This window comes from Abrus precatorius, unplaced genomic scaffold (assembly GCF_003935025.1).
Source record: "Abrus precatorius isolate BTA unplaced genomic scaffold, Abrus_2018 Scaffold3, whole genome shotgun sequence".
NCBI classification, from domain to species: Eukaryota; Viridiplantae; Streptophyta; class Magnoliopsida; order Fabales; family Fabaceae; genus Abrus; species Abrus precatorius.
In genome coordinates this window covers 35,802,210-35,815,288 of record NW_020874373.1, presented here as the reverse complement: position 1 = coordinate 35,815,288, position 13,079 = coordinate 35,802,210, and the positions used below count along the sequence as shown (strand labels likewise).

The following is a 13,079-nucleotide window of genomic DNA, read 5'->3' as shown; positions in this document are numbered from 1 at the left end:
TAAAATAAGTAGGATATTTACTCGCTATATGAGTACAGATATGGGTATAAATAAAAATCCATAAAATTTAATGAAGATGGATGCGGGTAGACATCGAAGTACTTACCTTGCCCCATACTCGCGCATATATGTGTGTGTGCATATATATATATATATATATATATATATATATATATATATTTTGAATTTTATTCTACAACTATGTATTAAATTTTTGTATTAATATATTAATTATGTGAAGTTATATAAAATTAATATAAAAATATATTTAATAATAAAGTAAACTAAAAAATTTATTTTAGTTTATATTTTTAATAGAACAATTTATTTACTATTTTATATCATTTAATTAGGCTAATATAATTTAATTATTACATAGTTGACATAAGATTGACTTTTTTTTTAAATATTATTTATATATGACACACATAAAATATTTTTCACACAAATATTTTTGTTAATAAAATCATATTGATATTTAAATAATAAAGTGAATGATAAATAATAAATATATTGTAGATATTTTATAAATTTTACAATCACCTACTATTAACTTAAACTTATTATTTATTGATAATATTTAAATTTTATTTTTATATTTTAATTTAAAATAATATTTTTCTATGCAACATATGTATTATAAGCATAACTATAATCTATTGAATCTAAATAATATTATTCTTACTATTTATTTACGTTCAAAGAAATTTTTGAAAAGATATAAAATATAAAAAATTTATTATTAATTTTTATTTGTTAATTTTTTCTTCAAATAAAAAAGTATAATTTTTTATATACACATATATTTCTTTATTATAAAATTTTATCATAACCATTTATCTTTTATTCAAATTCTTTCTTTTAAAATTTATATACATTATAAATATTTAATTCATTAATATAATTTTTCAAAAAATCTGTATTTTTGACAAAATACTTTCGTAAGGTATATGAGTTAAAAATACTAGTATATATATATATATATATATATATATATATTAATTATATTATATTATTTTAATTAAATCTATTATTTTTCTTACAATTTCAATTTTAAAAGTTAAAATATTTTATACATCCATTTTTCGTTGTTAGTACTTAAACTTCTCTACTCTAACTCTACTCTCATTCTCAATATCTGTCTCATTAAAATCTAACAACTATGAAACGTTACTTGTCACACAAGAGGTTATGAAGTGATCCCACACAAAGGACCACCCATTGTACAGATCTATTTCGTTGTCGCTCTGATGTTGCTGATCAATTGAATTTCACACAAGAAGATAGAGTCATCGCCAACAAATAACTTTTGTGTTTAGTTTCGCTTATTGTTTCTACAGATTTTAGTTTAAAAAATTATTGTATTAAGATACATTTAACACTTTTGATTTTTGAATATTTATTTTTTATCTATGTTTGTACCTTGTTTGGCAACTATATATTAAAATTTTATATTATTATGCTATTTATGTGAAATTATATAAACATATTTCTTTTATAAATATTTTTTTTCTCAAATAAGCACAAATAATGGATATAAAATAAGTATGCAAATATATAAAAAGACTAAATACAAAAATAAAACGTGGGTATAAAGATGAATACTCTAATACTTTACCTATATTCTACTTATTGTAATCCCTATTCGTTTTCTTATTTTCTCCGCTCTTACTTTCTTTTTCATTATATTAATATTATATGCAATTATGCATCACGATTCAAGAACAATCCAAATGGGAACAGCTCAATGAATTTGATCCACAATACAAACCAGTCATGTCATCATTGATGCAATAATTCTCTGTTCTCTTAAATCAACTGATCCATGTTACCGACAAGGACTTCTAATTCTATTGTGTTCATATATTTTTCTATTCAACATTATATAAAAATATTATACCAAACTTTCACCCATTCTATTTAAATTATTATCAGTGCTGTTTACTTCGGTTTTTCAGTTAATTTTAAGGATTTAAAAATAATATTTTTATTATTAAAAAATGCTTATTATATTTTTATGTTCTTAATATAATAAATATTTTCCAATAAAAAATCATTATTTTGAATTATTTAACATCAATCCTGAGTCAAAAATAAAAAACATTGAAGAGTGCCTGACTTCAAATGAAACAACCTGAAATAAATTTTCATAATAGCTTGGCAATGTTAATCTACGGCCTAATAATCCCAACAATGAAGAATTAGCAACCCAATATGTTTATTTCTTATTACACTCATAATGAACTAACACAAATTTAAATGCTTTCATCAGAACAAAAATTAAGATATTGTTATTAAAATTATTACTTGATTTCTTATTATATATATTTTTTATCTCTTATTAATTTTGTATTCTTTAATTTTAAATCAAAGATATATTTAATAAAAATAATTAATGTTATCTTAAAATTTTAAAAGTAATATATAAATAGATACATGAATTTTCTTAAAAGTATAATAGATAAAAAGAACGGATGGAGTATGTTATAAATAATTAATCATGGTAATAAGTCCACAACAAAAGCTAAAATTTCAATTTGAACCTAGCATACATTGTTATTAAGGCAACTGTTAAGAAATAAAAATAATTAAAAAGTGAAATTAATGTATTTTCAATAATTTTTAACACGTTTAGCATATATTTTTAATAAAAAATTATTTATTAATTTTTTAACCATTTAGAGTATATAGCAAGACTAATGGATACATTTGTACAGGATATATAATAATGACAAATCAAAAGTGTAATTTTGTATTTAAAAAAATATAGTAGTATACTACTCTCGTAATTTGTGTTATAATTTTAATAAAAAAACATTAATTTATTACTTAATTTTATATAAAGGAAATAATGAATGAACAGTGTTATTTGGTAAAAAAAAGTATGAATTTTTTAAAAAATAACCAATCATGTCAACAAGTTAAATTTAATTTGCAGAGAGAGAATTGTTTTGATGAATTAAAATGTCACATTTCCATTCGTAATATTCTGTTTTTCGTACTTAAAAAACATTTTCCATAATAAATTAATGACTATATATTCGTACGGCTCAAGACTGGAAAGTTCTCTGAAGTTCGTTATAGTAATTTAAATTATTAATTTTTTTTTGCGAATATTTAAATTTTATTTGAAGAATTGATAATTTTGATGGGTTATTTATTATATATTTATGTCCTTGTAATATATTAAAAATGATATAATAATAATATAAAAAAAAACATGCAATAACCGGCCAATATTCTGTAGGCCATTCATATCGTCACTTTTGCACGGTTTGCCCATAGATACTCATACAAGACCACGGAGCCCATAGAACACAGCTACTCAGAGACAGAGAGAGAGATAATAAATACAAAACACAATAATTAAAAAAATAGGTAATTTATTTTAACTATCCTTTGAATATTGTTGACATCAATAATTTTATTTTTTTCATTGAATGATAATGATATTTGTGATTGGTGTATGAGTTATTTATCATTTTTCTCATAATCCCTGATAGAATTCAATTGGAAGAGACCTGAAAAATGAAAAATTAAATAACTGTTAATTAATGAATAAATAATAAGTATTCATGGGATAATTTAAAAACAAAATCATAAAAAAGGTCGCTTTTATCTTTTTATTTTCTTGTTTTATTAGTAATCGTTGAAAAACTTATCTATAACAAAACCTTTAATAAAGATGTGACGGACTAACAACTAAGAAAAGAACTAACTAAACAATTAATTGTACTAAGAATCAACCTTGGAGACTTTGGACCTAGTAAAGACAGTTTTCAACATGTAAAACTATGCTTCAAAGTTCAAATATGGGATGGTCTTGTGGCTAATGAAAATGATGTAAAGTGTATTTTTCAGTCACACATTTGAAGAAGTGAACCAATGTCCTCTCTTTGGCTACCATAGCAACGTCTACTTACACTCATTTCCACTAGCTTAGGGTCAAATTGTTTACCCTTTTACTTTGTTTATATTAATGAATTTATAATTAAAAGAAAGGGAGTTGTGAAAAAGAAAATTAAGAAAAGAAATATTGTTTTATATGTTTTTGGAAGAGAAAAAGGAATAAGAGAAAAGGAGAGTAGTGAGGCTAGCAATATATATATAGTTTATTGAAAATATTATATTAAAAAGATTAATTTATGTTAAATTAAAAAAAATTATCATTATTATCATTAACTTATTTATGTTTACTCTCTTGTTTATTTATCTAAATAAGTAAAGAGATTTCTTTCACTTTTTTTTTTCTATTTTTACTCATTCAAAAAATAAATATTTTCACAGGATTTGTATTCTATTTCTCACTCACCTAATTTTTTTTCATATTTCATCTCTCATTCAAATAAATAGTTATTAGCTTTTATTGTTTTGTTCTTGTTTTTTTTTCTTTTATTCAACCCCAAAAAATGTTTTTTTTTTTCTTGTTTCTCTTGGGTATATTATTGACAGCTAAGAATTTATATATGATCAAGATCAAGTTGGCGACAAACATTGAAATTAAAAAAAATAAAAATCAGATGAGTCCACATAAAACTGATATAAGAATCAAAAATAGTTCAAAAAGGCTAGCCAACCCAAATCCGTAAAACAAATCCCTGAGTTTGATTCAGCTTAAATAAATAATATATGTTTTGACAAAAAAAAAAAATATCGACTAAAGAAAATAATTTGCTGTAAAAGAACACATAGGATAATTGGAGGCTTTGGGCATTGAAATGCAAGGGATGTCAGCATCCAGTGAGACTCTGATTGCTGAAAAAGAAAATCGCTTCTTTGGGTCCTAGGAATTGAGGTTTAACACCTTTTTTTTTCCCCCTCTTTTTGTTTCTTAATTTCAAGTTTTAGGATTGATCAGTAGAATGCTTTTTTGTCTTTGTTTTATTCTTGGATTGTTCTGATGTTAGTGTTGGCACTTGGCAGAGGGTATCTTGGCTACCAAGTCTGTGGAGCTCTTTTGCCCTTTGCTTTCATCAAAAAATTATTTTTATGTGAATTGAATCATATTTTAGTTGACCCAAAGATATGAAAATCAAAACCAAGAAACCACCGACTTCTCTTAGTTTTGTACAAGTTCAATGTTTATTTTTATTAATTCTTAACTATTCTAATTTTATAGATTGAAGGGATCATACCTTCTTGACCCCTTTTGCAATTTTTGCCTAAATAATAATTTGGTGACTGATTCCCAACAGAAAATCAAAGATAGAGACGAATTAATCTATGATTAGACAGAGCTGAAAAACTAAATTTAAGCACTCGCCATGTGATTTGATCCATTTTCATCAGAAGGTTTAGCATCAAATATTCTCTCCCTTGCCATCATTGCCTGCAAAAAATTGCAAATATCCGGTATCTAATTAACTCCAAATTACATTTCTGAAATTGCATAAAGAAACATATTGGATGATTACAGATATTATTAAATATATGAATTATGAACCTGTTTTTTCCAATTTGTAAGAGCAGTAATGAGGGAAAGGAAAATGGTTTGGACAATGGAGCCTGTGACTATTCCGATCCAAAGACCCTTTGCTCTGAAATGTTCAAGAAAGCCAAGTAGGACACCCACAGGAACTCCTACCAAATAAAAAGCTCCAAGATTGACATAGGCTCCAAGATGTTGCCACCCACTTCCTCTAGCAACCCCTGATTCAATTTTTTTTTAAATATAAATATTTTAAATGGAAGAGTGATATTTACCAACAACATATAAGGGCAATTAACACACCACAGATGAAAAATACTTCTATATCACTTTTTTTTTTAATAGATTAAACATATTTCTAAGTAGCTTAAATTACAACAAATTTTGATTTTAATCTCTAAAAGGCAATCAGTGACACAAAAATTGATACATAATAACTTTTGAGTTAGTCATGTCATCACTTTCCAGGAACTAGAAAACTAAAACCTATAATTTTAAAAAAAGGATAAAAATAAAATAAAAAATATTTAATTGTGTATTTTAATTGGTAAAAGTGAAAAAGAATAAATAGTTAAACCTGAAAGAACTGCTTGCAAGCTGTCAGTAAAAATGGAGAGACATAGGAGAGGGGTCATAACAGACACGTAATGAACAACCATAGTGTCGTTGCTGTAGGCATAACCCAAGATATGTCTGCACCCGAATAGTGTTGCACTTACAATGAGACCCTCAGTAACTGCAAGGAACATTGCTGCAGAAACAGCCACTCGAACAGCTTGTGGATTCCCAGCTCCTAATTCATTGGAAACTCTAGTGCTGTCACATATTAACTTTTGTGTCACTTTTTAGTTCTTACTATTATTATATTAATTTATGTGCTAACATTTGTTCATGCATGAACGAAATTACTGTGTTAGGTGAAGTGAGAAAAAGACCTGGCTGCAGCCCCAAAGCCATAGGGTATGGTGAAGTGTAATGTAGAAATTGTCAAGCTGATCGTACAAATCAAAATTAGACTATAGGTTAGAATGGTTGGTTTCATTTTCTTCTAAAATACTATCTTTCATTTATCAAGATTAATAAAATATAGACAATAATCAAGTCTTATCATATATGTCATAAGAATGTAATAATTTAATATATTTAAAAATAAATATTTTTTATAATTTAAATAAAAGTGTCTATATAGGACTACAGGGAATAATGGCCAGCATTAATTGAAAATTTCAATAATTAAGTAGGTGCTCAAATGAAATAACCATTACCATATAGAGAGAACTGATGTCTCCAGCTTTGGATTTGGGAAAAGTCCAGCAAGCAAAACAAGCAACTCGCATGCCCACCATTTAAGACTGCCGGACAAAAATTGTAGATAGATTATATGGCAAAATAGTCATCCTGTTCAGCAGCCATGATGATCTAGCTGAAAAACTTCCAAACCTTTTTCTACTAATATAAAAAGTTATTTTAATTTATAGAATGTGCTGTGAAAAAAAAAGTGTATGGATAATTGATCCACTTCTGTAATGTGATATATGTTGTTTATCTAACCATCTAATGCTTTAAACATCTATTTTTAATAGCATGCTTAGGAATGCAAAGATTTTTTATTCTTTAGAAATCAGCCAATCCCATAATTATGGAACTCCAAAAAATGGTTCAAGTTTATGGGTTCCTTTCATACCCATATCAGGATATTAATTTACCATATGACCCCAAAATAAACGTAGATGGTTTCTAGTCCTCTACACTTTTAGAGAAATTATTGTATTATTCAGGACACAATGCATCCATAACCCTCGCTCACCTTCATATGAAATGTGGCAAATTTTCCAATTTATAGAAGTGCTAACAACATAAGAGTATAGTTTTGCCACGTATCATACATGCCATTATGGATAGTCTTGTTGGCAACCTTGAGAAAAGTCTTTAGCACTAAATGTGTTCATGCAGGCCATTTTCTAAACATCACAATCCTTCATGTGAACATAAAATTAAATAAGAAAAGAAAGCAAGAAATAATCACCAAATCATGACAGCTGATGGGACTGCAAAGCGATAGAACTCTCCTACACCAAGTAAAGCCTTCTTTGAAAATGGGATACGTGTTTTCTCACAAGCAGATGAATACCTCACAAAGGACAAAAGCAGTATCAAATTCAACCAAACGCAAAAGCTGAAGGCAATTGCAGCACCAACGAGTCCTAATTTCAATTTAAATACTAAGGTCCAACAAGTTACTACGTGGAAGCACAAAACTAAAGTGGAGCTTAGGATCATGGGAAAAATCAAACTCTGAGTCTGGAAAAATCTTGTTAAAGGTTTAAGAATTGCTGAACCAAATAAAGCAGGTATTAGCCAAATGGCATATTTGCGAGCTTCAAGGGATATTGTTGGGTCTTGACCTAAGAGAATTAACATTTTGTCCATGAAAATCCATAGAACTGTGATAGGGATAGAAACCAAAGTGAGGGATATTACGGCAGTGTAGGTATATAGTCCAAATTTTTCATATTGTTCTGCTCCAAATGCTTGGCCACATAAAGTTTCCAATCCACCAGCCATCCCTGACTGCAATATAATTCATATAAAATAATTGAATGAATCATGCACATTGCAAACAAGTCTCCATGTTTTGGTATTATAGTTACCTCTCACATTGTTAGTTTTGAGAATCCAACATTTCTTATTTGAATTTGCATGAGATTTGTTCATATTCTTTATGAGTAGATTTTTCCTTAAATTGTAGTGTTGTTATTTTCTTACTATAAATAACTAATCGAGTTGAGTATGTTATGTCAAAAAAATAGTTTAGAAAAATGACGAAAATGTAACAAGAAATGCACTTTGATTGGTAAATAATACAAATTGTTCAACCAATTGGCTCAGTTGATTGAATCAAATTATATTATCTTAGAGGTTTCTTTGATTCTTTGTGATATCATAACCGTAGATTATGTGCTTGAATGATATACCGTTTACCAGTCACAAGTCGATTTTAAGATTGTGTGAAAAAATAATTTAGATTTAGAGACTTTTGTAGAAGTAGTATTTTAATCCATGTTTGACAATAGCTTTTTTTAGGGGAATATTAGTTTTTCCATATTTTTCAAGATTTGATATTATATTTTTTTAATAATGAGAACAAATTTATATTGAATTGGCTTGTTTTAAGGTTCAAAATAAATTTAAAGAGTTTTTTTTAAATATTTTCTACAAAAATAATCTCTGTTTGAATATGTGATGCTTAAAGTTATTTATTGCAGAAACAAGTTTATTTTTGTTTTGAATATTGGAATTTAGAAGGAAAAAATTCTAATGGCTTAAAATTTGTTTAGAAAAGAAAAAAAAAGTTTGAACAAGTGAGTTTAGACTAACAAAATAAAGTTTAGATTTTCTATTGTTTTACTAAAAGAAGACAAAAAATAAGTTTAATAAAATAATATATTTAATAATTTTTATTAAAAATATTGATGTATAATTTTTAATATATTATGACATAACTTTAATAAAAAATTATTATTTTCTTAACTTATATATATAAAAAAAAAGCACTACTGATTAAGAAAACCCTTTTTATAATATAAGAAAAAGATCATGAAGGAATATAAATCCAAAACAATTGATGATAAAAGTTCTCCACAGGTACCAAAATAATATTTGTTTCAAGAATGTAAGAGAAAATTGACCCAAAAGACAGAAATTGACTTTTTTTTTTGGTCGATAATTGACCCCTACACTAAGTTGACTCAGTCACGATTTGAAACGGTCATTTGGCCCAACACAATGAACTGAATCAATATATTCCATTTTTTTTTCTTACAATTATATATTTTTAATTACATCAATAGATTCCATATATTATTAGTACATAAGTATTAATCATCGTATAAATTACTTACACCTTACCTTGCTTGTGTTTTTGGTGCACAAGATTCCAATTTTTTGAATATTTTGTTTTGTCATTTGTACAAGTTGGCACGCATTATAAAGGAAGAGATTATTTGTAACACAAATTTGTATAATTCTTTTATTATAAAATGAGAAATAAAAAATAGAAAAAGATAAAATAATTGTTGTGATGAAACATAAAAATAAAATAATATTAAAAATGTTATATGAACTGTATAGCTTTTTTTCCTTTTTGTACTCAACACAGACATTTTTATACAAAGTTTAACACTATTTGGTTTGAGAAAGAAGAAAAAAAAGAAAGAAAATATGAGTAAGAAAAAAATATAAAAAGTGTTATTTTCCCTCTTAACTTCATTTTTCTTTTCTTTTTAAATTTCTCATGATCAAACGAAGTGAAAATTTGTAAGTACTGATATATTTATTTCTTATTATTGATTAATGATTTTTACTTATTCGATTAATTACAAATAAGTTAAAAATAGTATCATCTTAACACTCTTCTTCGTATCATTAATTGTATAATCATAAACTGCTAATAACAAAAAATCAAATTAAATCAAAGGCCTACTTACCAAAACACTAAACCCAGAAACATTGGTGAGAGATGTTGCAATAGCAACACTTGAAAGCGCAAGCTGGTTAAGATGGCCAACCATTATCATGGACACCACTTGTAGAAGATATTGCAGCACAGTTGCCACCACCATTGGTGCCGCTATGGTTCCCACCTTCTTCAGCTCTCCCTTTATTGCTCTTCTTGTTTTCATCCATCCCCATTTTCCACTATCCAAACCTTCTTCCATGGCTGTGTTCTTTATCACCTTTTCCATGATCAATTTCAACTCCTTTATGTCACTCACTTTTCAGTGTCAACTTTTCTTCTATATAGCTTATCCCTCTTTGCCTCTACCTTTGTCCTCTTTTATATCATCTACATGTAAGACAACTTTGCATTATCATTTTCATTCACCCACGGCATCAATGTCTTAAATAATATAATAGAGACAAATTAATTAATGAACATACAGATTAATTAAAAAAAATAACTATTGCAATTAATCCTATGAGAATCATATCAGATTTGTTCGTATCGATTTAGTACTAATTTAGGAATTTTGATTTATGATCATATCAGTCATAGAGTATATATAATATCCCTAGTTAATGACATTCTTATTATACTCATATTCGAACATATATGTAGATATTTTGAACGATTGACACGTGCAATTTCTATTTTCGTTTAAGTTGGACAAAAAGGTTAAATGAGTTTATGAGCATTTTTGTAAACATTTATCTTTGTTAACATTTTATAACTTAAATCTTAAAGCAGTGTATTGAAGTTTAGAACAAGTTCATCACCGAAAAGCAAAGCAAAATATTTGAATCCTATAAATGTTTCCAAACAAACAATTGTAAAATTAATGTATCGAAGTTTCTTTTGAACATTACATGTATATTTTAAAAGAGAAATGGTGGACTGGATCAGTGTATTTGAAGATAATATACTTTATATGCCTCCCATGGGTACCCTCGTCCTCCTCATGGCATGGGGCAAAGATTAATTTGCAGCAATTGCAGAACAAGTCTTCTCGATTTGATATGGAATAATAATATTTTAATTTATTGGGAACAACACATGAATTATTTATCATAATTTTAATTTGTGTTTATTAAATCATGGGAACGTATAAATTATAGTAAAATATTTTTTCATTAACTAAACAAAAAGGTCATGTTCTATTAGAGACAATTTTCTAATTACATCTCCATACTTTATTTTGATCGATGTAGATCCAAATCCAATATAACAAACAATAAGTTACGTACTTACCTGGTTATGTTCTCTTTATTTTGAGGATTCTTTATGTAACTTTCTCAAGCTTTGCCTAGTATCTAATAGCTCTGCCGAAAACCTAATTTGTATATATGCTTATATGATTATTATATAGATCAATAGATTTAAGAAACGAAATCCTCACTAATTGGGGTTGATCTGTGGCTCACATCTATATCAATTCTCTCTTTGCATGTAAACCCAAACTCTCCCAGCTGGAACTAGTTCATGCAATCTCTCTAAGCACTTGATTATGGAGAATTGAATTGTTGGTCCCCTATAGTGATTTTCTTTCGCTAAAGTTTCCAAGAAGGGAGATAGAACCAGTGGAGATAAGGAACAAGGAAAAGGCACTGTAATTAATAGTGGGCGGTGAGAGGATTTAAAGTTCATTTGTTAAATTTAAGCTGCCTTAATGTTATTTGTATAATTAAATAAATAAATTTAACTTTCAAGTTAATTTTGATTTGATTGTTTAAATGGGTTAAATTTTAAGTTTTAAATAAGATTAAATAAACTGATAAATATTTAGTTTAAGTGTTATGTGTTGGCTTTTTTAAAATAGAGTCTTATTTAAAGTTTTATATATAAAAATGCTTCCATTAAAAAAATTAATCTTACCATATTATGAATATTTTGACTCAAACAAAAATCTTATTTGATGAATATTTTTGTGATCTTAAATAAAATTCAAATATCGTATATTTTTAGAAAATTCAAACTCAAACTCAAATTATGAATTTAACGTATTTAAAATAAATAAGCTAAATTTAAATAACCTAGTTTTTCCGCATCCCAAACTTAATTAAACTTTAAAATTTGGTTGATTCAACTAGTTTTATGCCCCTAACGATGGGTAGAGATGTATTCACTTTGTCTTTCCACCCATTTGATATTAAGTTTATTTATATTACAGTAATCATCCACTAAATAGTGCATATTTCTTAGTTTAATATAATTAGGGGTCCAATAATTTTATTATCATCTGATGCTGTAATTGAAACGAAGTGGATTGTTGTACATTATTTTCCTACTTAGTATCCAAAATATGTGAAGAGACGTATCTCTTTGTCTTTTCACCCATTTGTAATATGTAATAAGTGTTTTAACTTTCTTTAATATCACATTTATCTTCCACTAATACAGCTTTTGTAATTTAGTATAATTAGATCGCTTTATGATGTTATCATCCAATGCTGTAATTCAAATGAAGTGAGTTATTTTCGTTATTCTTTACTTAGTACCTTTATAATTGATTTTTACCAATATATTTATATTTTAAAAAAGTTAATTTTAATTCATTGAATGTTTAATAATGTGTTACCATATTGTTATATTATGTCACACAATTAATAACACGATTATCATTATTAAGTAGAACCGCAGAAACCAAGGAGTGTTTCATGGGAATATTACCTTTTTAATTCTTTTTTGTCGGTTTTTAATTATTTTTAAAATTTTCTTAATATGTTCTAAAATTAAGTTTAAAATATTACTTTAAAATATTGAAAATTATTTACAAATAAATTTGAAAATTTAATTTAAAACGAATTTAACATATTGAAAAACTTGAGCAATTACAAAAAAATGGTGGCATAAAATAAGTTTTTTGAATATATTTTTTAGTTTTTTATTGCCTAAGTATCTTTGTTTAGAAAAAATTAAAAATAAGACATTAAATAAAAAAAATTATAAAATTTCACAAGACTATAAAATTTTATATTTAAATTTAAGACAAATATTATTATTTATAGTTTAAGATCGTATATATTGAGAGAGAAAAATAAAAATAAAAATATAATGTTCTTTTTTTTTCCCCGTAAATACAGTACGTTTTTGAGTTAAAAATATAATTGCCTATCTTCAGAGGTGGATCTATCAGGCCCAAAGAAGAAAAAG

At 26.3% G+C, this 13,079-nt stretch overlaps 1 protein-coding gene across 1 annotated transcript; it reads right to left on the bottom strand.

Annotated features, from left to right (window-relative positions):
• Positions 1-5,233: 5,233 nt before the first annotated feature.
• LOC113863221 (protein DETOXIFICATION 14-like) lies at positions 5,234-10,146 on the bottom strand. Its single transcript, XM_027496718.1, has 7 exons — positions 9,916-10,146; positions 7,455-7,999; positions 6,694-6,780; positions 6,364-6,420; positions 6,006-6,244; positions 5,444-5,649; positions 5,234-5,329 (listed from the first exon to the last, which is right to left on the bottom strand). The coding sequence occupies exons 1-7, from the start codon at positions 10,144-10,146 to the stop codon at positions 5,252-5,254; spliced, it is 1,443 nt and encodes a 480-aa protein (XP_027352519.1). The 3' UTR covers positions 5,234-5,251.
• Between the last annotated feature and the right edge of the window lie 2,933 nt (positions 10,147-13,079).

What these genes read in the sequence shown, in the direction of transcription:
- LOC113863221 (XM_027496718.1), bottom strand. Translation starts at nt 10,146, where the DNA reads ATGGAAGAAGGTTTGGATAGTGGAAAATGGGGATGGATGAAAACAAGA. An exon ending in ACATCAGTTCTCTCTATATG is followed by an intron (nt 6,421 to 6,693) that starts GTAATGGTTATT and finishes TTGTACGATCAG; the next exon opens with CTTGACAATTTCTACATTAC. An exon ending in TTACAAATTGGAAAAAACAG is followed by an intron (nt 5,330 to 5,443) that starts GTTCATAATTCA and finishes AATTTTTTGCAG; the next exon opens with GCAATGATGGCAAGGGAGAG.